Here is a 23,450-nt window from a genome sequence, read left to right as displayed (position 1 = left end):
GATGTAATTATCGTTCCATAAAAAATATATTTTAAATTTAAATTATTTTATTTTATATTTTGATTGTTTTGATTTGTCAACGTTAAAAATATATTTTAAAAAATAAAATAAAATAAAAATATTATTTTAATATATTTTTAAAATAAAAAACATTTTTTAAAAAATATTCTCTTATTCTTCACTCGCAAACCAAGTTTTGAAATAATTTTCCAACTCAAGTCCCGGTTATGGATGATCCAAGGTAATTTAAAATAATTTTGTTTTAATATTATTTTTTTAGAAGTTTAAATAACCTTGTTTTGAGAAGCTCGCATTAGATTTTGAAAGAATTGATCTAACCACAAGATAATTTTTCAGGTCAATCGAATCATGGTCAAATTAATTCCTATCCAATTTAATTTAAAACTTAACCTTAATCAAAGACCATATTAATAAATAATCACGTGTTAACCCATCAAATAAAAAAAAAAGAATTAATAACACAACACAACATCAGTGGCCTCCTTTGCGCTGAATATAGAATATTGCTTACTCCAAATTCTACCGTGCTTTTGGAATATCACTTTGTTTTGCGTTTTTCTTTTCTGAATCAACTGTAAAATATTTCGAAATGGATATATAATTATCAAGTAAATGTGACACTTTTCAAAACAATTTAATGGGATGACAACGATTCTAGATCATTACTGCATTTCACAAACAATTAATTAACTCATGATCTTATTTTCCAAAACAATCTCTCTCTCTCTCTCTCTCTCTCTCTCTCTCTCTCTATATATATATATATATATATATATATATATATATATATATATATATATATATATATATATATATATATATAATTGTGTATGGATTACATGCATTCATTAAAAAAAAATTGAATTTAAAATTTTTAAATTATTGAAGTACATTAAAAAAAAACTTGTATATATAATTTGTTATAAAATATAAAAATATCTTCTCCACGGCCTGTAATTTCTGGTGACCGGATCACTGTAATATCACGGCGCATTGTGAGACAATAACCTTGCTGGCATCATTATTCTGGGACACATTCTTGTCAACAACCAACTAGCGTCATCAACAAGATTCCTATCATCAACCATTGATCAGTGTCCTGAGAAATGGCAGTGTAATGTCATTGAGCATTTTCGTCATAAATCTTGTGATAGTAATGGTTGTGGTGAGCTAGTGATGTCCGTAGGGTAATGGCGGCAATGATAGCATGGCTTTTATCAACACAAAGACCAAAAACAAGAAGTCATGAAAAAGATATTAGCTTTTTAAAAGAAAAAATAATGCACCTGCATCATGTTTTTTTTTTTTTTAACATTTCAACAGAGATAAAAGAACTTGTCATTACTCCTGAGAAATTTCTTGATCTGTATTTAGCATGCGGTTAGCGCCTAGCTGTACTAGAGACTCGAAAGGATAAACTGTACGGAGACGGTGAGGGGCCCTAACTGAAGTTAACATCTCAATCTATTCCCAGCCCATCAATACTTTTCTAACACCCTCCTCAATCTTGTTCCGGGACACAGGTAAACCATCCCCTTCATCGAGTAGTATTCTGTAGACTTCCCATTCCCGATCGTGAATCATGTGTCTCCCTATCTCTACCTGAGAAAATAAAAGATTGCATAAACTGTGAGATAATCTTGGATAGAATCATGTGTGCACTCAAAGAAAGGAAGAAGAATGGTACCGAGAAGATGCGGGTGTTTAGAGTCTTGAGAGCCAGAGTAATGTCGTGGAAGACAAGAGGCCGGCCTCTGCCAGACAGCTCAACAGGGTTTGCAACAAGCAGCTCAGTATCAGGACCTCGACTAACCACAGCAAGTCTTACAGGACGCAGAAGCTCCATTCTCAAACGAGAACACAAGGCATTCTGTTTGTTGGGGTCAACTATCTTCTTGCCATCTGCTTGCATTAAGAACAAGTCCACCTCACAGTTTCCTTTTCGGTTCGCAAAGAAACGCCCATAAGAAATCTGAGATAAATTCATGTTTCACATATAAATATTATTGGTAACCAATGGGAGACTCACCAGGAAAGAGAAGCATTAGGGAACTTCCATTGCTCAATGAAACCCAGAACCTTTTTCTAAGAGTTCTGCACCAGGTTCCATGAGCAAAGCCATGATGATTTTTTAGTCTAAATAAAGGCTATAATCATCAAGTACATATAAATAGTTCATACTTCGAATTACTTACCTGGATATGATAATCCTTTAGTGTTCTCATTATATCGTAACTGAGACCCTTGTGATCCTTGCAGAGAATTTGAATGAGAGTGTGCGAAGGGCTGAAGGTGTTGTCCACTGTAACAGAGACAGGATTGGGAGCAAGAAAGCCACTCCGGTGTTTATTGGGAAGCTCCAAATTAAACATGTCTTCTGTGATTGCAGGAGGAAGAAATGATTGAGAACATGCAGTAACTTCTGCCCCAGCTAATTCGATCTCACAACTAATCAAGGCCTTCCCTAACACATTCTTCAGATAATGAATTGTTTCCTCCTGTCTCATTTTTGTGTGAAGAAGTTCCCTAATAACAAATGGTCAAATTCCATCGATTAGCAAGTGAAAAGAAAGAGAACCATCAGATTCTCTCTCTCCAAACACACAAATCCATTACTTATAAGTGCACATTCAGAGTGGATAGCATTTTTGCAGTTACCGAAGACAATTTCTGGACTCAGAAGTTATAACAGTGTGGTTTTCATATTGCAATTAGCCTTGTTTTTCCTTAGGTAAAGCAACCATAAGAACATATAATTACAAATATTACACTTTCAAAAGCAGAAATGGAATACAGAGAAACAGAAATGTATAACCATAGTTGAGTAAAGTTTCGGAGAATGTCCAACCTATTATCTGTGATGAAAAAGAGGTCCAGCACTCTCCCATCTGGAGCAGTGGACACCTTCACTCTTTTTATTGTTAGCTCCAGCTCCCATAGAAACTCAGTTACATCTAAATAGGAAAAAAAATAAAAAACACACCTAGTTAGCAAAGATTGGTAAATGGAGATTGTTCTACATGCTGTGATCCTATATTAAAACACATATAATGGATAAGAATGCTCATTTATAGAAGATAGGGGTAAAAGGAACAAACATAATTACAGTACAGCGCAACGAGGAGGTCATTTTTCCTTTTTAAGGCAAATTAAGAGAAAGATCACTACTTTCCTATATTTCCAATAGCAAAAAATTTTCGGCTGAAGGAATTCATTAAATCATTCCCTTTCCATCCACTTCAAAGTCATCTATCAGAACAGAGTAATTACGTTATGAATCTCAATGCTTCCCGGTGTCAATCAGGCATACATATAGAGAAACAATATACTTCATATAGCAAGACTCCTTCTCCCAAGTTCTCAAAAGATTTCAACAGGCATGCATTTTTAGAAATAATATACTCATAAAGCAAAACTCCCATGTAGGCAGAGCCGATTTTAAAGTTGGCACAATTTCTCCAGAAAGAATTTTTGGGTTACCATGTAAAAGGCCTTCACGGTCATAAGCGCACCAGAACTTCAACAGAAATACATCAGGCGGCTTTGGCTGTTGGTTCTCAGGCTTGTAGTAGTCAAATTCTGAGGTTGAAAAATATGACGGGCACACCTCCAATAGCCTCTTCTTCAACAAATCCCACCTTGTGTTAGGCTTCCCCACCACCCAAAACACTAAATAGCACCACTTCCCGTCCGTTTGTGCATCTTCACCATACAAAATCAATTCAAAAAAACTAATCAACTACGGATTAGGAGAAATTAAGGAAAAAGTGTACAAACAATAAAACTCCAGGAGCAATCTCATGTTTCATTAACTATCTCAAATAATGATATGAAATTGGAAAAACAGCAAGGAAAAAACAGTTAGATGCATGTATAATTTACCATGAACTTATCTTTGATATCAGACAAAACATCAGCAACCTAAATATGCACAATTTATGTTTCAGTATGACAGAAAATGTAAGATTAACTACCTACTTTTTCAACTGCAAATCCCAACTACCTCCTTCAAAGCAGAGATAAAGGCAGGGTGCCAACAAGAAATATATTATTTCCCTTTTATTTAGTTCTCCTTCAGATATTCGATCAAAACACCAAATTGATCATTCAGCTACAGCAAATTTACAAAAACATAAGAACCATCGTTATTTATTTTCTCATTAATAATATTAGATCCCGACAGTAAAATAAATCCTACCAATAAAATCTAGAAAAAAAAGAAAACACTCAGCAATCTTTTTCCTACAAATCACAGTCCCCAACTAAAGTAACTCAAAATTAATGATTTCAAAAACATTAAAAAAAAAAAAAAACTTACCTTCTCTACAAATGCTTAATCCAAAAAGCAAGATAACCCTGCACAAATCACAACCAAGTCCAGTTTTATCAGGACAATTCACAGTAATCACAGCCGGCTCTCCAGGCTTCTCCGCTTGACTTATCACAACAACATCCTCTTGCAATATCCCCATTCTCACTACTCTCTCTCTCTCTCTGCCTTCAAGGAAAAAAAAAGCAAGATTTAACAAGAAGGGTTGCTTTTGTTTTTGTTTTTTTTACATTTCGGAGTTTCCCTCATCCTTTTCGGTATTTGTTTCTAGCTACTGTGTTTTCTCTTTGTTGCTGCGATATTCAAGACTTTTGAGACCCAAAAAAGTTAGCAGAAACCAAAGTACTTTAACAACAAGAGAACTGATGAATGGAATCAATGGATGTTGGTCTCTAGTGCGGTAACATTTATATTTTAAAGTGATTTATATTTAAGAATATATTAAAATAATATTGTTTTTATTTTTTAAAATTTATTTTTAATATAAATATATCAAAATATAAAAAATATAAAAATAAAAATTTTAAATAAAAATATTAAACTTTAGTCAATCTTGTTTAAACCGCAATGCAAAATAATATCTCAAGTTCTCAACTGTCTTTCCATAGGGTTTCAATTTCTCGTCCCTTTTCGTTTCCTTGCTAACGTCGAATGCAGCGATATTATAGCTTAACTCTATGTTTTTAGTCCTTGTAATTATCAAATATATTATTTCAGCTCTTATACTTTCACATTTTTCAATAATAGCTATAATTTTCAGAAGATTTTATTTTGGCTCTCAAACTATGAATAGCAAGATAAATTGACCAGGTAGATTCTGTTTTTCCCTGTATGTATCTATTATTTTTCTCCTAAATCCTAATGAATATGATTATATCCAACAAAATCTTTCTGTTTTCAATCCTATGTATTATCTAGAATTCATCAAAATGGATTAACTAATTTTCATCTTTTCTCTGGGAGTTTTTCTCATTTTAATTTTAAACTTTTATTCCAAACCCTAACTATATATGATACTATTTCACAAAAGTATTAATTTTATATTTACTTCTTGTAAAAAAGCTTAAACCAAGTGATTTTGCTATTAAATCTGGCATCTATAAACTAATTGATCGCATTATTATTATTATTATTATTATTATTATTGAAGACTGAGGAGTTAATATTGAAAAATTTATTGGAGTCAGAGTTGGGTATTTCTGAACATTAGGTACTGAAATAAAGTTTTTTTTTTTTCATTTTATCAGCTACTACACCAGTTTGCCTGTTTGGAAGTTAAGTGTAGTTTCTTTTTAAAGTGTTTTTTATATTGAAATATATTAAAATAATATTTTTTTTTATTTTAAAAAAAATTATTTTTGAGACCAGCGCATCAAAACAATCCAAAATATACAAAAAAAAATTAATTTTTTTTTAAAATACGAGTTGACCCGCGTTTCCAAACGTTCATTTAACGAAGACACAACCCACCTTTTGGGATTACAGCTAAATAGAGCTTAGTTAAAAAAATTAAATTAATTTTTTTATATACTTTTGATAATTTTGAGCTACTAATATTTAGAATAATTTTTTAAAATAAAAAAAAATATTTTAATATATTTATAAATAAAAAATATTTTTTTTAAAAAAAATGCCAGAACATTCTCAAATACCCCACCATATTTTAGAGATTATTATTATGTTTGCAACAGAAGAGTCAAACCCGCCAGTGACGTGTGGGTGTCCGAGAATTTCGATACCATTGGTAATTAGCGAGTTGCTTTGATTAGCATTGCCTGAAAAATGGAAATTTAAATTACATTGCTTAGAAGATTCCTTTCTATATCGAAATAACGATTGAGTCCCTTTTTTATTTTTTTATAGAGAAAAACACTGTCCTTTTATATCTGGTTTAAATTTGCACGTTTTGTTTTATTTTTTACCAACAAATTTATTAGAAAAATGAGAATTCAACACGTGTTCTAACAAATATTATCCAATTCAGGGTGCCATTGAAATATTTCACAAGACAATGTCGTTTTAAAACCATGAAAATCCTTTTTTATGATCGTAAAATAAAAAAAATAAAATAAAAAACAAAGTTAAAAGGAGGGTATTTAACTTTAAGCAATGTATTAATGTCCAATAAACGTGCCGATTCAAGCGCAGATTATTTTTTTGGATCCAGTTGGGATTTAATGATAATCCTATTTCAAAATCTTTTTGAAATCCAGTCAAGATTATTTAATTGATTTTAAAGGAACTGCATGGCCCTAATTTACCTCACTTATGGCACGTTCTTTATAGGTCTTCCTTGGAAAGTATTCGAATTTTTTTCCAAATCTGCGTGTTTTGAGGTAATTGTATCTTTCCTATTACTATCCACGGATCAACGTGTTTGTTGTGCCAGATTTAAAAGGCAGTATAAAATTTATTATTATTATTATTATTACTACGAAGTACAGGTTAATTTATACGCATCTCAATTAATCATATGAATTTTAAAATTAACGACCATGTAAATTTATAATAATTCTAAAATTTATAAAACTCGAACCGATAATCTCTATAAAAAACAAACACAAAACTTTACCATTTAACTCCTATCCCTCGGAGTTATTACAAAATCTTTACAAGATCAACCAGAGAGATTGAATTTAATTTATTGTTTACTTGATAGAAACTCAGCCCATCATGCTAGCATAATAGCATTGATTGAATTTAATGTTGGACTGTGGCGTTGATTGTTTTTACAATTTCTATAACGGTGATCAGTGCGAATAATATAATGATTTTACAATTTTTATGATGCATTTTACACGCACGAGTGAAGTAAGCAATCATCTCATTCTTGAGCAGGTGCGCTGTTATTATTTCCATGTAATTTCAATGCTATAATAATAGTTTTTTAATTGCTCAATTAACTAAATTGTCGATATACTAAATTCACATATTATTTTAAAAGGAATAGTTATATATATATATATATATTTCCCTATACTTTAAATTTCCATTTTTTAGGCAATACTTTTCAAAGCAACTAGCTAATTACCAACAGTTTCGAATTTCTCGGACACCCACATGTTAGTGGCGGGTCTGACTCTTCTATTGCAAACATAATAAATCTCTGACACATGACCGGATGTTTAAGAATGTTATAGTGATTTTTAAAATAAATATTTTTTTATTTAATTTTAAAACCAACATCTTAAAATAATCCAAAAATATATATAAAAATTAATGTTAATATTAAATTATATCTTTCCCTGTGAATTTATATAACCATTCCTTTTAAAATAATATGTGAATTCAGTATACTGACAATTTAGTTAATTTAAAAAACTATTACTATAGCATTGAAATATATAAAACATACTGACAATCTTTTAGCTTTGTTTTAGCGGCGGAGAGGTTTTTGCATGGAATTCATTAATCATTATGAGAATTAATGGGTTAGACAGTTTTTTTATGTTTTTATTTTACAGTGTAATTACTTCAATAATCTTGACAACAACAAAAAGTTAAATTTTAGTCAAGGGACTTTTTAATCCTTGACTTGATTTTAAAACAATTAAATTATGCCATTATCCTTGAAATTAAAGAGTCTTGCCTTTGATTTTGGGATTCTTTTGTCCTTTGTATTTGATTTTTTTTTTTTATAGATATTGGGTGTTATTAAGAACAACAAAATAATTTTATAAATAAAAAAATATAGAAGCATGTTAGCAATGTTCACTAGGTTTGGATGGTGTGTGTGACACCATCCAGTGGCCAAAAACTTGCTTCTAGTATGGCATTCGAAGCATCTCGGCATCCCCTCCATGTACAAGTGGCACGTGTGTCTTAGTTGTTGATTGTTTGGCATTTGTGATCTTTTTTTTCCCTCACTCGTGCTTGTGTTAACCTTTAAAAAAAATCAAATGAACCCTAGAAGTTTGATGTTATCGAAATTTCAACTCTATTCTCTTTATTGTAATTTTTTTTATCCATAATAATCTATGAAATTAATAATTTTTTTCAATTTCATCCTTGATAGGTTTTTTAATATGTCAAATTTATTTGTGTTTATTTCACATGTTTTATGAATTTTTTGTTTACAATTTCATCATTCTTGAGTTTTTTTCTCTCAATCAAATCTAATTCTGTTTTTTTACACTGCTTCTAATTTTTTTTTACCTTGTAAGATTTTTTTGGATCAATTTTTTTTATTGTTTCATTCTCTAATATTTAATTGACCAAGTATTTAACTTTCTAGTCAAGTCCGATTCTAGAATTTAATAGGTTGCATATTTAAGAGATTAACTTGGATTTACAGAATTGACACGGGTTTTCTTGTTTTTTTTTCCTTTTTTTAAAGTTTTTTCTTCATCTTCCAGCATTTTGTTATTTTTTATTCATTTTTTATAGGATTTTTTAGTTGTTTTGAAAATAACACGGGTTGGTTTTTTCATGGTCTTTGTTGAATTTAGATTTTTTAAAAGATTTTTATTTTTAAATTAAATTAAATCAATTGATTTAATCCTCCAGCATCTAATTCTTCAGGTGTTGAACTTTTAGGTTGAGTCTGGGTCGAGAATTTAATGATTTTTTTGGTCATCGTTAAATTTAGCTTTTTTTAAAAGGAATTTTATTTTTAAATTAAATTAAAATTTTTAATTTCATCCCTCAACATTTAATTTGGTGGGTGTTGAGTTTCTTGGATTAACTCAGGTCTCCAATTTAACAGGCCACGAGTTTGAAACAATAACCTGGGTTTAAAAGGTTCACTCGAACTTGCTTGATTTTTTTTTTAGTTCTTTTTTTTTTTTGCATACACCTACATTTTGTTATTTTTTTATTCAATGTTTCTGAGATTTCTCGTGGTTTTGGAACTTACTAGAGTTAACTTTTTTTTTTTAATCTAGCCTTTTAAAAGGGACTTTTACTTCTTAATTAAATCAAATTAATTGTATGGGAGTAGGCATGAGAAGCTCCACCCAAAGTTTTTTTTATTTTTTGCCTTTCAAATTACTATTATGACAGCGCATGCAATCTCTTTAAATTGTCGAATTCTTATATTTTATTTATTTATTTAAAAATATTGATATCGCATGAACATAATTTTTTATGCTTATAAAAAATTAACCTGGCTCGTATGCAAGCCATTTATCTATATGTGTGTAGTTATAGCAAGGAAGAAGTGGTTCAACAACCAGTAGTAATTTCCTTTTTCTAGTTTTAATCTTATTCTTGAATAAATTTACATGCAACTAAAATAAATATTATGATGGTTGAATTCTAAACAAATAAACTAAATTTAATCGTAGCAAATTTTAAATATGTCATTTATATCAAAACTAATATATTTATAAAAAAGTTATCTCTTTACCAGATTTTATAAACAATAAAAAATAAATTAAGGAAGTAAATGGTAGTATCAGTAAGCATATATTTGGTATTGTGATGTAGAGTGCTTTTAAAAAGTATCCTTTACTTGAAAGTGTTTTAATATTTTTTTTAGATTTTGTTATTTTTAATATTAGCATGTAAAAACCATAAAAAATATTTTAAAAAATTAATTTAATATATTTTTTAAATAAAATACACCCAATAAAAACAAAGGTGGTCATGCTTCCAAATACTCACTCACTATCCAAATAGAACCACAATAGCAAACTTTCAGTTTCTGTTTATTTTTATATTTTAAAAGCGTTTTTGAAAAAATTTAATTTTTTTTTAACTTTAAATTAATATGTTTTTGGTGTTTTTAGATAATTTTGATGCGCTAATATTAAAATTAATTATTTTTATTAAAAAAATATTATTTAATATATTTTTAAATAAAAAATATTTTAAAAAACAACCTATTACAATCAAAGCTAAATTGGCAAAGCTTTGTATTTTGACTCAAGTTTCTTCGCTGGAGCCGACTGGTTCATGTAAGGCAAGGCCCGGCCGGTTCTTGGCTTATCTCCTTTAAAACCAATGTGAATATTCCAGTCAGATTCCAAAACTCGTTTCCGGGAAACCTGGAATACGATATTTACAATCGAGAAACGAATCGTATCACGATATGTTTGGTGGATATTTGGTCACCTACCACCCATCCGTTTTCTTACGCAACAAGGTTACTGCCACGTGGATGCTTTCTGCATTGTCCACGCACGTGCTCGATTAAAATATCCTGTTAACTGCCCCCGTTTTGCGAGGTAATTGATTTACCAATCAGATAGCGACATGTCACTCCTTTGTTTGATTTCGGGGCAAAATAAAGCATGACCCCCACGGTCAACCTGTCGAGTAGGGTTTCATCTGGTCCTTCGGCTACTAGTAATTGATTCAATGTTACCCTATTTTTTCAAGAGGTTGAGCCTGAGTATTTAAAAAAACATACATGAATGACGTGTGAATTGAACTGCAATTAATGGAATAACTATTTAGTTAATGATATTTAAATTGCTGGATAGGCAGGGAAATACAATACTAGACGGGAAGAAAGATGCCATCTATCAGATTTGAAATTCTATTTTTTATTTTATAACCTATGATTTATAATGATTTAATTCAAACCGACCACATAAATAATCGTGAATTACGCAATTCCACAGCTTGACAAGTCATTTTGACTGATTTGCCATGTTGTTATTTTATAATCGACCACGGTGGAACAAGTCCAAAGCACTCAATGAAATTGTTGGCTACAATGACATTTTCAAGCTGCTAACTATCTTTTAATTGGTTCTTTGAAGTCCAAATTAAAAGTAATTTCAATAGTTTGTGTGGTATATTTTTTTTATATTTTATTACAATCATAACAATATTTTAATAAGTATTTCAAAAGCGAAAGAAAAGGAAAAAAAAATAAAATTATCCGCATGCTTGCACACGCAAGCATATTTTAGACTGCGTTTATTTTTTGAAAAGTGGTTTCTAAAAAATTATTTTCTTAACTTTCTTGTATTTGTTTGTCATTAGAAAAGTTGGTCAACGGAAAACACTTTCCGGTCAAAAAAAATTTAGCTTGGTTTTTAGAAAAGTGTTTTCCTTTTATTTTGGGCGGAAAACATTTTCTGTAAGTTGTGAAAAAATTAAAAATGCCATATTATTTGCTGATTATATCAAATTTGGTCCTCAAACTTTTGATTGCTATATATATTTTGTTTTTCAATCTCATCTCTTAGAATTTAATTTTTATATTAATTTTGGTCTTCATTTTTATAATTGTTACTTGTTTTTTTCTTATTATTTTTTAATTAAAATTTTTTATATATCAAATTTAATCCTTATTCTTTTGATTGTTACTTATTTTATTTGAAATAATTTATGAAATGTTAATTATTATTATTTTAATTTTTTCATCTTTTCATCTTTTCATTTTTTAGATTTGATCTCTATTATTTTGATTATTATTTATTTTTTTTGAGATAATTTATGAAATTATATATTTTTTTCAATTTCATTCTCATTCAACCTTTTAATTTGTAAGATTTGTTCCTCGTTATCTTAATAAACTTGAAAAAAATAAAATATTAATAAGTTATTTTTCAGTTTATTTTTCATGACATAACCAAACACTGGAAAGTGTTTTCCATGTTATTTTCCATTACACCACCAAACATTTTAAAATAATTCACTTTTCCAGAATTTATTTTTCCGGAATTCATTTTCTAAAAAGAAACTACTTTCTAGCAAATAAACGGATCTTGAAGGAGTATGTTCTTGCATGCATGATTTAATTATATCCGTGTTTATAAGATCTGATTGGATTAAGGTTTCAAGTTGGCTTAGTAAAAAATAACAGTGTCAATATTATTTTTTAAATAAAATTATATTATTTTTTTGATAAAAAATTAAAATTAACCTAGTTAAATGTTATCCAAAATTTTATCGAATCAACAAGTCACCAACCAAATCATTGATTTTGACTGGTCAATGTTTAAGATGGTTTGAAAAAAAATCTAGCTCATACAAGGTTCTATATAAGTATATCACTGGATCCATTTATAGACCAGACTAGATATAATAACTACGTCCATGCCATTTTCATCGCAAGCTAATGAATGAAAAAAAATACCATGAGCTGGGGAAATAAAATTTAGAATAGAGAAAAAAACTAAAAAATTGAGAAAACTGAAAAAAAAATAATTGAAAAAATTAAACTGTGAAAAAAAACCGATTAAAATTTTAAAAAACCGACTGGTTCTGTTTTATAAGTCTAAAACCGAAAAACTGAATCGGAAAAAAACCGAGCCAAACCAGTTTGAACCGGTTTTTGTCATAAAAAACCGAACCGAAACCAAACCGGCCGGTTTGAACTGATTTTGGTTTGATTATTTTTTATTTATAAAACCCGAACTGAAATTAATCAGACCTAATAAAATTGTTAGTGATAATTTTATGGCAAGGAAATAAAAAACACTTATAATTTTATGGCAAAATTAAACCACATGATCCAACTTTCAGAAACCAAATCAACAGGCATTTGCGAGGGAATCTTGCTACCCACCAAATTTCCATAGACGCTTTTGTCTTTAAGCCTCTTTCCTGACGTGGTGTGCAGCAATATCCCTTTAAATTAAAATATTAACGATGATAAATCTACTAACAATTCGAGCCACACAACCGCTAGAGTGAGGTGCTAGGTTTACTGTTCGTATGAACAGTAACCACGCACCTCTTGTATTTCTGTTTTTAGTACTATAAAATAATGATCAAGAATGGATTTATAATCAAACATTCGTACGTTCATGATAAAAAAAAAAAGTATGTAGTCAAACAAATTAATCCAGAAGGTGCTGCTTACAATGGGGGACAATCAGACAACCTTTTTATGTATTAGCTTAACAGAGAGAAATCACACTCTACCAGTCAACGTCGGCAGTATTATTTCTCTCACACGGAACGGGCTGGTACTCCTTGACCAGTGCAGGTTTCTTGCGGGAGAGGCAAGAATGATTCCCACCCCAGCAAGTTGCTGATAAAAGCATCTACTTAATTAGTCAACAGATTGATGCTAATTTCCACAGAGAAATTCCTAGTTGCTACTGCTGAAGTGAACAGCTTGGCATCCTGCCTGCCTTGACAGCACGAAAAAGAAAAGCTATTAATGGGTCCAGCCAGCAGGCTGAATTTGCCTAGAGCCGCAACACCACCAAGGAAACCAGCTAACATAAAGGAGTAGTGAGGTGACCGATCCAGTCCTCGTACTGGGCTTTAAAACTCTCATAGCCCAGTTCTCTCCTGTCTAATTTCATTACACTCTAGCTACCAGTCAACATCGGCAGTATTGTTTTTCTTGGCCAGAAGGGGATGGTCCTCTGTGACCATTGTAGCCTTGTAGGTTTCTTCCCAGAGAGGCAAGCTTGGTCTCACACCAACAAGCTGCTAATCTGTAACCTCATAGAAAACGCAATATTTATACGGTCAAATAACAAGACGTATTATTTTACTCCTTAATCAACTTAAAAAAAAAATATTCTCATAAATCCCCTACTTCCAGCGTGCACAGTTTACTTTTCACTGGGTCAGAAAGATAATTGGACGCAAGATCTGGCTGCAAATACCTCTAGCTGTGAAAAAAAAAATGCATATACCTCCAGCTCCTCCTGATTTTGACAAAGCCGAGTCTACAGAGATGAAGAAAAGAACTAAATAAGGCCCTTCTTTATTGATGGATCTAAGCCAGAAGGCTGAATTTGCCTGCAGCCCATAATAGCATCGAAATACTATTTATTTTAAAATATATTAATATTTAATTTATTTAAAAATATATTAAAATAATATATTTTTTATTTTTTAAAAATTATTTTTGATATCATCATATCAAAATAATCTAAATATAAAAAAATTTAAATTTAAATAATTTTTTAAAAAACTTTTTAAAAATATAATTTCAACCGGTTCCAAACATTATATAATCTCTTTATGAGTTTGTTTTTCCAAGCATATTGTAATAAGGTTTGAGTTAACTCCTATGCTTATTAAATTAACATGGATGATATTTTAATTAAAAAAAATATTATTTTATTTTTCTGAATTTCTTGACATTGAACTAGATAATCTGATTATTATTAAATTGATGTCTTTTTCAATTAATTTAAAACTGAATTCAGATGGAATTCAGAGCCACAGTGAAACAACTTATAAAACCAAATTTTGCAGCGATCCTTAAAAGTTGGTGCGCTTGTTCGAGATAAGCTCTCACTCGGCACCTCCAAGGTTCAGCGGCCATTCAAGCCATTGAAGCTGATGCCATCCTAAATAGTACACGCGCCCCATTACGTGTCTTCCATCGAAAACATAACCTTTGCATGCAACAACGTTTTCACTTAATTCCTCAAATACCCTTGCTCCTTTCCCATAATTTCCATCAAGCCAGAATAAATTCACCACCTTATTTAGAAATTACCATCACATGGATCAAGTCATAAAAGCAAAAACGGGTTTTTGTTGATTCAAGTATCGGTATAATCTAACATAGTTAATCTTAAGTTGTAAAGAACTAATTGTCAAATTTCTCTATACAAGGATAGGACAGTAATTAGATTAGCCACATCTAGAAAACGGAAAAAGAAACGTCAAATTTCCTTGCATTGCCATTTCTCTTACACCAGAGCCCTCCAAGAGCAAGAAATCAAACAAGAAGATATGATCCACAAAACCCCAGCTCTAACATGCACTGCAATCCTTACAGTACTCCTAGCCTTTTCATCAGTATCAGTTGCTGTAACTGATCTCTATGACAACCCACAGGACCCAACAATCCTCCAAGTCACAGACAATCCTACCCTTGACAACAGGAAGTTCATGAAAAATGGTCTTAACCTTCTGGGAACTGAAGAGAAGTTCAAGATGTTTATAAAAGAGCACAACAAAGAATATGCAACTAGAGAAGAGTACGTGCACCGCTTTGGGATCTTCGGCAAGAACTTGATCAGAGCTGTTGAGCACCAGGCACTGGACCCCACTGCAATTCATGGGGTCACTCCGTTTATGGACTTGACCGAGGAGGAATTCGAGAGAATGTATGCTGGTGTTTTGGGTGGTGGTACTGTACCAGTGGAGAAAGGTTCTGTTTCTTTCATGGATGCAAGTGGTTTGCCTGATAGTTTTGATTGGAGAGAGAAAGGAGCTGTCACTGATGTCAAGATTCAGGTGCGGTTTCTACTAGATTGGAGGGCTAATTTTCTAAATTTTATTTAGCAGCGCTGAAAAGGGCTGGGGAGATGTGCAAATTCATAGTTTCTACATTTGTTTATGTGCTTGTGGGTCTAATGCAGGGTTCTTGTGGATCATGCTGGGCTTTTAGTACCACTGGATCTGTTGAAGGAGCAAATTTTATTGCAACAGGGAAGCTTCTCAATCTCAGTGAACAACAGCTTGTTGATTGTGACAGGGTGGTTAGTTTCCGATTCGCCCTCTCAATATCTTATTCTGATCACCTAGATACCATCACAGCTAGCACCAATAATTTTGGTCTCCATACATCACCTCAATTTGAAGAGGTTTTATCATATAGATCAAGGCCTGAAAGCTCTATTATATATGTTTGGTCATTTCCTTGGATTTTTGCGCAGTGTGACAAGACAGACAAGGCTTCATGCGACGATGGTTGCGGTGGAGGACTCATGACCAATGCCTACAGGTATTTGATTGAAGCAGGGGGGTTACAAGAGGAGAGTTCATACCCTTATACAGGTAAAAGTGGCGAATGCAAGTTTGATCCTGAGAAGATAGCTGTAAAAGTTGCTAATTTCACCAGTATCGCTGTTGACGAGAACCAAATTGCGGCAAATTTAGTTCACCACGGACCTCTTGCAAGTGAGTTGCCTTCTATCATGAAGAGTAGCATATATGGATACATATGGTTTCGTCTTCCATTACATTATATCATCGATTGCGATATTACATCGTATTTGTCATTTGTATGTCGTAGTCAGCGATAGCCCATACTGATAAACATTTTATCTGGGAAAATGCAGTTGGATTGAATGCAATATTCATGCAAACTTATATCGGGGGAGTCTCGTGCCCACTTATTTGCGGCAAGAAATGGCTTAACCATGGTGTTCTGCTTGTCGGGTATGGTGCAAGAGGGTACTCCATTCTTAGATTTGGCTACAAGCCGTATTGGATCATCAAGAACTCATGGGGAAACCATTGGGGAGAGAAGGGATATTACCGGCTTTGCAGGGGACATGGTATGTGTGGCATGAACAAGATGGTCTCTGCAGTGGTAACCAAGGTTGCCTAAATATACCCGTGCAAGCCGAACCAAAGAGACGAAAGATCGAAGAAGAATAAAGATTAAACTTGGTCTGTCAAATCTAGTTAAAGTCTAGCTAGCTACTTGTTATTTTGCTAGTTAAAAAGGATAGCCATGAGTGTAAACAGGTTATGGATTATGCACTACGTAATCAAAATACCATGCTTTGCCTCTTGGTTTCCTCACCAAGCTTGAGTAGTTTTGGACCTACCAAGAAACTGTTGAAAAATATATTATTTCATTTCAGAAATGCAGAGGAAAGATAGAGTTTGGATAAAAAACCCATTGTCTAAGCAGTTGCCAACATTTGTTCAGTAAACGCGATCCTGTGGGCAAATGGCCAAGCAATATCTCGCTATCAGCTTCAACTGAAAGCAATGTTATAAATTTATCTTGGGAAACAAAAGAGAAAGTAGTTTACTGTAGAATAGAAGTAGGAAATTAGTCAGATCATTGTCCTTTGGTTTTAGAGTGCAGGATCCGAGTATCTTGTTCCCTCTTTCTCTCTCTAGATTTTTTACTTGCTCTTTTTTCACGCTTCTCCTTGTCCAGAACCATCTTCTTGGTGGCCGGACAGAGGATTTTCTTTGATTCAATCATAAAATTTGACCCTCAGAAACTTCAAGTTGTTTTCGATGTTTGACTGCAAGGAAGAAAATATTACCCGTCGTCTTGAAGTCTTTGCACCTTGGAAAAAAACGTCGTGGCCACCATCAATTCATGGAAACTATATATTACACCCTGTTGCCAATCAAATTGAGTACGACTTAAAGCATTACGGGCTGAAACTTTTCAAACTCTTAATCCTGATTTTTTTGACATTTTGTTTCATGTTTACTTGCCATTTTGAATGAAGAAAACGACATGCATCCTTGCAGGTTAAGTTTTTCCACAAACACGCGCTCTGAATAGTATTTTCTATGCTTGATTTGTTTGTTCTAATCATCATCATTAAAGAGTAATATGTAAGAGAACTAATGTATGAACTTGCGAGTGCATCCGAGTCTTCTATCCATCGTTTCCCCTATTTATTTACCAACGGCACAGCAAAGTTAGTTAACCATATCTTCTACAGCTGAGCTCTAGGGCAACATAAAAAATGGAGGTTACAGGCATGAGTCCATTCACAGTCTGGCCGCTCTTCTTTCTAATAATTCAACTCTCCTTTTCTTTCTCCTTAGCTCAAGGAAATGAGACAGATATATTCTCCCTCCTAGCCTTAAAGCATCAGATTACTGATGACCCCTTAGGTAAACTGAGCTCATGGAATGAATCCACACACTTCTGTGAGTGGTCTGGTGTTACATGTGGAAAGAAGCATCAGAGAGTTGTACAGCTTGACCTACAGTCTTGCAAGCTCTCGGGCAGCTTATCTCCTCACGTCGGCAACATGAGTTTCCTCAGGACATTGAACTTGGAAAACAACAGCTTCGGCCAGAATATCCCTCAGGAACTGGGTAGTTTGTTTCGGCTACAGGCTTTGGTCCTCACAAACAATTCGTTCAGTGGTGAAATCCCTGCCAACATCTCGCGTTGCTCAAATCTCTTGAGCCTTGAATTAGAAGGCAACAATCTTACTGGCAAACTTCCTGCAGAATTTGGATCATTATCAAAGCTGAAGGCATTTTATTTCCCAAGGAACAATCTCTTTGGTGAGATTCCACCTGCTTATGGAAATCTTTCACACATCGAGGAAATTCCGGGAGGACAGAATAATTTGCAAGGAGACATTCCAAAGAGTATCGGGAAATTGAAAAGATTGAAGCACTTCTCTTTTGGCACAAATAACCTGAGCGGTACAATCCCTACCTCCATATACAATCTTTCATCCCTTACTCATTTCTCTGTGCCAGCAAACCAACTTCATGGGAGTCTTCCTCGTGACTTAGGCCTAACTCTTCCAAACCTTGAAATCTTTAGAATTCACACCTGCCAATCCAGTGGACTGATTCCAGTAACAATCTCCAATGTTTCTAATCTTTCTCTTCTTGATCTTGGACTCAACAGCTTTACTGGGCAAGTGCCTACTTTAGCAGGGCTTCATAATCTACGGTTGCTGGCACTTGATTTCAATGATCTCGGAAATGGTGAGAATAACGATCTAAACTTTCTCTATCCCCTGGCAAACAACACCAGTTTGGAAATGATCGGTTTGAATTATAACTATTTAGGAGGTGCGCTGCCGGAAATAGTTAGCAACTTTTCATCAAAGCTTAGATTCATGACATTCGGAAACAACCAAATAAGCGGAAGCATTCCAAATGAGATCGGAAATCTAATAAGCCTGCGGGGTTTCGGTTTTGAGTCGAACAAACTGACTGGCATCATACCAACTTCTATTGGTAAGTTACAAAATTTAGGTGCTCTGGCTCTTAGCGGAAATAAAATTGCTGGGAATATACCATCTTCCCTTGGCAATAGTACCGCATTGGTCTTGCTTTATTTAGACAAAAATAATTTGCAAGGAAGCATCCCGTCAAGTCTAGGAAATTGCCGGGATTTGTTGTCATTGGATCTCTCTCAAAACAATTTTAGCGGTCCCATACCACCAGAAGTAATTGGTATACCTTCCTTGTCAGTGAGTTTAGACCTATCTCAAAATCAGTTGATAGGCCCCCTTCCCTCCGAAGTTGGTATGTTGGTAAACCTAGGATATCTTGATGTTTCACATAATAGTTTATCAGGTGAGATTCCAGGAAGTCTTGGAAGCTGCGTTGTGTTGGAAAATTTGCTTTTGGAGGGGAACTTATTCAAAGGTTCTATTCCAAAGTCCATGAGTTCTTTGAGAGCACTTAAATATCTTAATATCTCTTACAACAACTTGACAGGCCAGATTCCGAGGTTTTTGGCAGACTTCAGGTTCTTGCAACACTTGGATCTGTCATTTAATCACCTTGAAGGTGAGATGCCTACACAAGGAATTTTCGGGAATGCAAGTGCAGTCTCAGTTTTGGGAAACAATAAGCTTTGTGGAGGAATATCTCTGTTCAATTTATCCAGATGCATGTTGAAGGAGTCAAAAAAGCCGAAAACTTCTACCAAGCTGATGTTGTTAATTGCAATTCCGTGTGGTTTTCTAGGAGTATTTTGTGTGATCGCTTGTCTACTTGTCTGTTGCTTTCGGAAAACAGTAGATAAGTCTGCTTCTGAAGCTTCTTGGGATATCTCATTGCGGAGAATCACATATGGAGAACTCTTTCAAGCAACTGATAGGTTCTCCTCATCCAATATAATTGGTGCAGGCAGTTTTGGGTCTGTGTACAGAGGAATTCTTGCATCAGATGGAGCAGTTGTTGCGGTCAAAGTATTCAACTTGCCATGTAAAGGAGCTTCCAAAAGCTTTATGACAGAATGTGCAGCCTTGATAAACATCAAGCACCGGAACCTCGTCAAAGTCCTCGGCGTATGTGCTGGTGTTGATTTTGAAGGTAATGATTTTAAGGCTCTTGTTTATGAGTTTATGGTCAATGGGAGTCTAGAAGAGTGGTTGCATCCAGTTCATGTATCAAACGAGGCATGCGAGGCAAGAAATTTGAACCTTATTCAGAGGTTAAGCATTTCAATTGATGTGGCTGCTGCGCTCGACTATTTGCATCATGGTTGCCAAGTGCCTGTTGTCCATTGTGATCTGAAGCCTAGCAATGTTCTTCTTGATGGTGATATGATCTCTCATGTTGGTGATTTTGGACTAGCAAGGTTCAGTCCAGAAGCCTCCCATCAATCATCTTCAAACCAGAGTAGCTCTGTTGGTATAAAAGGAACCATTGGCTACGCAGCGCCAGGTAACATTAGAATAATCTCCCATTATTTGGTTGATTGTAATTCTTCGTTTTTGGTTCCATTCTTAAGGTCACATATAGATATTTGGCACATGATTACATTTATTCCTGCCAAATTTCATAAACAATCACTGATATTTGCAACCATGAATATGATTGCAGAGTATGGTATGGAGCGCAAGGTGTCAACTTACGGGGATGTGTACGGCTATGGCATCCTATTATTGGAGATGTTCACGGGAAAGAGACCAACACATGGCATGTTTAACGACGAGCTGAACCTTCACACTTACGCTGCAATGTCATTGCCTGACCGTGTAGTTGATGTTGTGGATTCCATACTTCTGAGAGAAGTTGAGGAAACAAGTTCTGATGCCCCTCGTAGGAAGCAAGATGTTAGAGCTCACAAGAATTTTCAATGTTTGACTTCAATAATCAACGTAGGACTGGCTTGTTCTGCAGACCTCCCGAAAGAGAGGATGGCCATGAGCACTGTTGTGGCTGAATTGCATCGAATCAGGGACATTTTCCTAGGCGGTAGAAGGCATAAACACCACGAAATCGTTGTCTTACCAGAAGGTACAGTTGATACGTTATGCTAATCTATATTCAGACCAAGACTATTATAGTAACGATATCCGTTATGCACTATTTAGGTGCCTGAGGCAATCAAAAGGGCGAACAAAAGCTGCCATTCAAAAGGGAGTAGTGGTGCCCGTATCTTCACATTTGCGGTCATGTAGACTGACATTGAAAATGCATATTGTTTATCCGTAGTCTATAGAATACATACTTTGTAAAATCTCTGTGTTTGCTCAAGGACTTGCTTATAAGTAGTAAAAGAGAGAACTTGTAATATAATTGTTATAAATAAACATGAACCCGATAATTCACCCGCGTTATGTTATGGGTTGGATCAAATTTTTTTAATATAAAAAAATATTCAAATACTGTTTTTTTTAATGAAAAAAAATAAATTATGGGTGTTGATTCGATGTGATCCTGTTGACTTTACAGGTTCAAAAGTAACCTAGATGACCCGTAAAAACATAATTTGATTAATTTTGTTTCTTCAAGATGACATCTTTTTTAATATTAAAATAACAACATATATTAGATTGATATAGGTCAACTCAAGTTAACATGTTAAATCCATGACTCGAATTATAAGAGTGATAACTTCATAAAAAATAAATCAAAATAAATTATAATTCTAATTTTTAACCATTACAATGTTAAAGGATAAAATTAAAATAAAATCAATAAAAAAAATATAAAAACAAAACCGAGTTAATTTAAAAAACTCCCGACTTAAGTCAGAAGAATTTCCAATTAGTTTAATGTTTGTTATTTTAGAATTTTCTAAAATGGGATATGATGTATAGTTATACACAGAGCAAGAATCTAATCCAACATGCTGCTTCTGTTTCTGTGGTCACATAATATCCCACTTCCAGTGCGGAAAACCTCTCCATGTTTCAATTTAATTTTTGTGTCTTTGGTGGTGGCTGCATCCGTCCCTGCCGCTGTACGGCCCCCGGTTCTCAGCTGCCTCTTTCAGGAATGTGCTGGTTAGCAGGCCTTGAATGTTGTTACTACGAGTCCGCTTACAAAACTTGATTATATTTTTTCATCAGCTTAAATTAACGTTCGAAATGATTTAGTCAAATTTGAATAATATTAATCTTAAAACAAAAGAAGTAAATGATGACACACGAAATTAATTAGGGCTCGTCTGTGTGGTTTTAACTTTTAAGGGCTCATTAAATTAATAAAATATGAGGTACTGCATTTCGTTAAAAAGTCATGCTCAAGAACCCTCGAAAATCTATTTTAGATATTTCATCATTTTTGTTATTAATATTGGATTTTTATTACCGATAAGTTTCATTTTTAATTTTGATTTTGATTTTTTAAGATTTTATTTGACAACATTTTATTAAATTCAAAGCCATGAAAAAATAATTAGTTCAATTTATTTTTTAGATTTTGATAAAGAATTAACACTGTGACGTGGCTGAAAATATGCCATTTAAAATTTTATAAGGGAATGCGAGGAAAAAAAAAGATTAATTCTTAAGAATTTGTAAAAAATAAATGAATGGTTAAAATATATTTTAAGATTTTATTTGACAACATTTTATTAAATTCAAATCCACCAAAAAGAATTATGTTCAATTTATATGATGTGGAAAAAAGCTAAAAGGCTGGAAATATTCCATACAAAGTTTTTATAATTATATGCATAAGGATACAATTTATAATTAATTGCTTAAATATTCACTGACTTTTCACCTCCACAATGATTAGCTTGCAGAATGAACCATCCGAATCAGAGCACTTATTCTCATCAAATTCGGAATGCATCTTCGAGTGGTTCCCGTATCGTGGAAGTCGGAAATTTGAATCAAGGCCCCGTTCAATCGATGCCATTATCTCTTAAAAGTTTTGTAATATTTTTTTTTAAAGTATTTTTATTTTAAAATAATATTTTTTTAATTTTAAAAAAATATTTTTAATATTAACACATCAAAATAATCTAAAAATTTAAAAAATTTAATTTTTTAAAAATATTTTTAAAACACAAAAACTAACAAGTTTTTAGAGATATTTATTTGAGTTTTGAACCGTCATTTTCCACACTAATCAGTACTGTAGTAGTGGAGGACCTTGACCTGTGTTTTTTTCTTTTTGGTATTGTGAGGGTCGAATCCATATGCAAGCCGAACCAAAGGGAAGAAAGAAGAAGAAAATAAAGATTAAACTTGGTCTGCTAAATTTGGTCAAGTCTAGCTAGCTATATTTGTTATTTTGCTGCTTACAAACGATAGCCATGAGCATAAACAGGTTATGAATTATGCACTGCGTAATCAAAATAAACAGGTAGAGTGATGGAGTTTCTCCATTATTTCTTGGTTCGTCTCCCTCTGTTTTTATTTAGAAAGTTGATCTGATGTTTTAACTTGCTTTTTTCCATGCTTCTATTTCTCTAGAACCGTCTTCTTTATTGGTCTGTCGCATATAGGATTTTCTTACTTTCACACATAAAATCTGATCCTTAGAAACCTCAAGTTGTTGTTTTTCCATGTTTGATTTC

General features: G+C 33.1%; 3 protein-coding genes across 4 annotated transcripts; 2 read left to right on the top strand and 1 right to left on the bottom strand.

The window, feature by feature from the left end:
• Positions 1-1,264: 1,264 nt before the first annotated feature.
• Positions 1,265-4,743, bottom strand: LOC7463462 (ACT domain-containing protein ACR10). The gene is made up of 6 exons (XM_002315291.4): positions 4,340-4,743; positions 3,502-3,723; positions 2,870-2,975; positions 2,217-2,547; positions 1,709-1,993; positions 1,265-1,623 (listed from the first exon to the last, which is right to left on the bottom strand). The coding sequence occupies exons 1-6, from the start codon at positions 4,491-4,493 to the stop codon at positions 1,486-1,488; spliced, it is 1,236 nt and encodes a 411-aa protein (XP_002315327.2). The 5' UTR covers positions 4,494-4,743; the 3' UTR covers positions 1,265-1,485.
• Positions 4,744-14,857: 10,114 nt separating this feature from the next.
• On the top strand, positions 14,858-16,883 carry LOC7463461 (probable cysteine protease RD19D). The gene is made up of 4 exons (XM_002316362.4): positions 14,858-15,463; positions 15,589-15,708; positions 15,886-16,129; positions 16,291-16,883. The coding sequence occupies exons 1-4, from the start codon at positions 14,957-14,959 to the stop codon at positions 16,560-16,562; spliced, it is 1,143 nt and encodes a 380-aa protein (XP_002316398.3). The 5' UTR covers positions 14,858-14,956; the 3' UTR covers positions 16,563-16,883.
• A 697-nt stretch (positions 16,884-17,580) lies between these two features.
• On the top strand, positions 17,581-21,255 carry LOC7463460 (probable LRR receptor-like serine/threonine-protein kinase At3g47570). Of its 2 annotated transcripts, XM_024610150.2 has the most exons (3): positions 17,582-20,356; positions 20,516-20,932; positions 21,010-21,255. In XM_024610150.2, exons 1-3 carry the CDS (start codon positions 17,674-17,676, stop codon positions 21,015-21,017), a joined length of 3,108 nt encoding a protein of 1,035 aa, XP_024465918.2. In that variant the 5' UTR covers positions 17,582-17,673; the 3' UTR covers positions 21,018-21,255. The 2 variants fall into 2 exon arrangements, with proteins under 2 accessions (XP_024465917.2, XP_024465918.2); XM_024610149.2 differs by having other exon boundaries at positions 17,581-20,356; positions 20,516-21,255.
• The last annotated feature ends 2,195 nt before the right edge of the window (positions 21,256-23,450 follow it).

Source organism: Populus trichocarpa, chromosome 10 (assembly GCF_000002775.5).
Source record: "Populus trichocarpa isolate Nisqually-1 chromosome 10, P.trichocarpa_v4.1, whole genome shotgun sequence".
Classification (NCBI taxonomy): Eukaryota; Viridiplantae; Streptophyta; class Magnoliopsida; order Malpighiales; family Salicaceae; genus Populus; species Populus trichocarpa.
This window is presented reverse-complemented; position numbering and strand designations above follow the sequence as displayed.

Excerpts from the sequence above, each read along its gene's own strand:
- LOC7463462 (XM_002315291.4), bottom strand. The coding sequence starts at position 4,493 with ATGGGGATATTGCAAGAGGATGTTGTTGTGATAAGTCAAGCGGAGAAG. Across the intron at positions 3,724-4,339 it reads ATTAAGCATTTGTAGAGAAG|ATGCACAAACGGACGGGAAG; the intron begins GTAAGTTTTTTT and ends TGTATGGTGAAG. Across the intron at positions 1,994-2,216 it reads TAAAGGATTATCATATCCAG|ATTTCTTATGGGCGTTTCTT; the intron begins GTAAGTAATTCG and ends AATTTATCTCAG.
- LOC7463461 (XM_002316362.4), top strand. The coding sequence starts at position 14,957 with ATGATCCACAAAACCCCAGCTCTAACATGCACTGCAATCCTTACAGTA. Across the intron at positions 15,464-15,588 it reads TCACTGATGTCAAGATTCAG|GGTTCTTGTGGATCATGCTG; the intron begins GTGCGGTTTCTA and ends GGTCTAATGCAG. Across the intron at positions 15,709-15,885 it reads TTGTTGATTGTGACAGGGTG|TGTGACAAGACAGACAAGGC; the intron begins GTTAGTTTCCGA and ends ATTTTTGCGCAG.
- LOC7463460 (XM_024610149.2), top strand. The coding sequence starts at position 17,674 with ATGGAGGTTACAGGCATGAGTCCATTCACAGTCTGGCCGCTCTTCTTT. Across the intron at positions 20,357-20,515 it reads CATTGGCTACGCAGCGCCAG|AGTATGGTATGGAGCGCAAG; the intron begins GTAACATTAGAA and ends ATATGATTGCAG.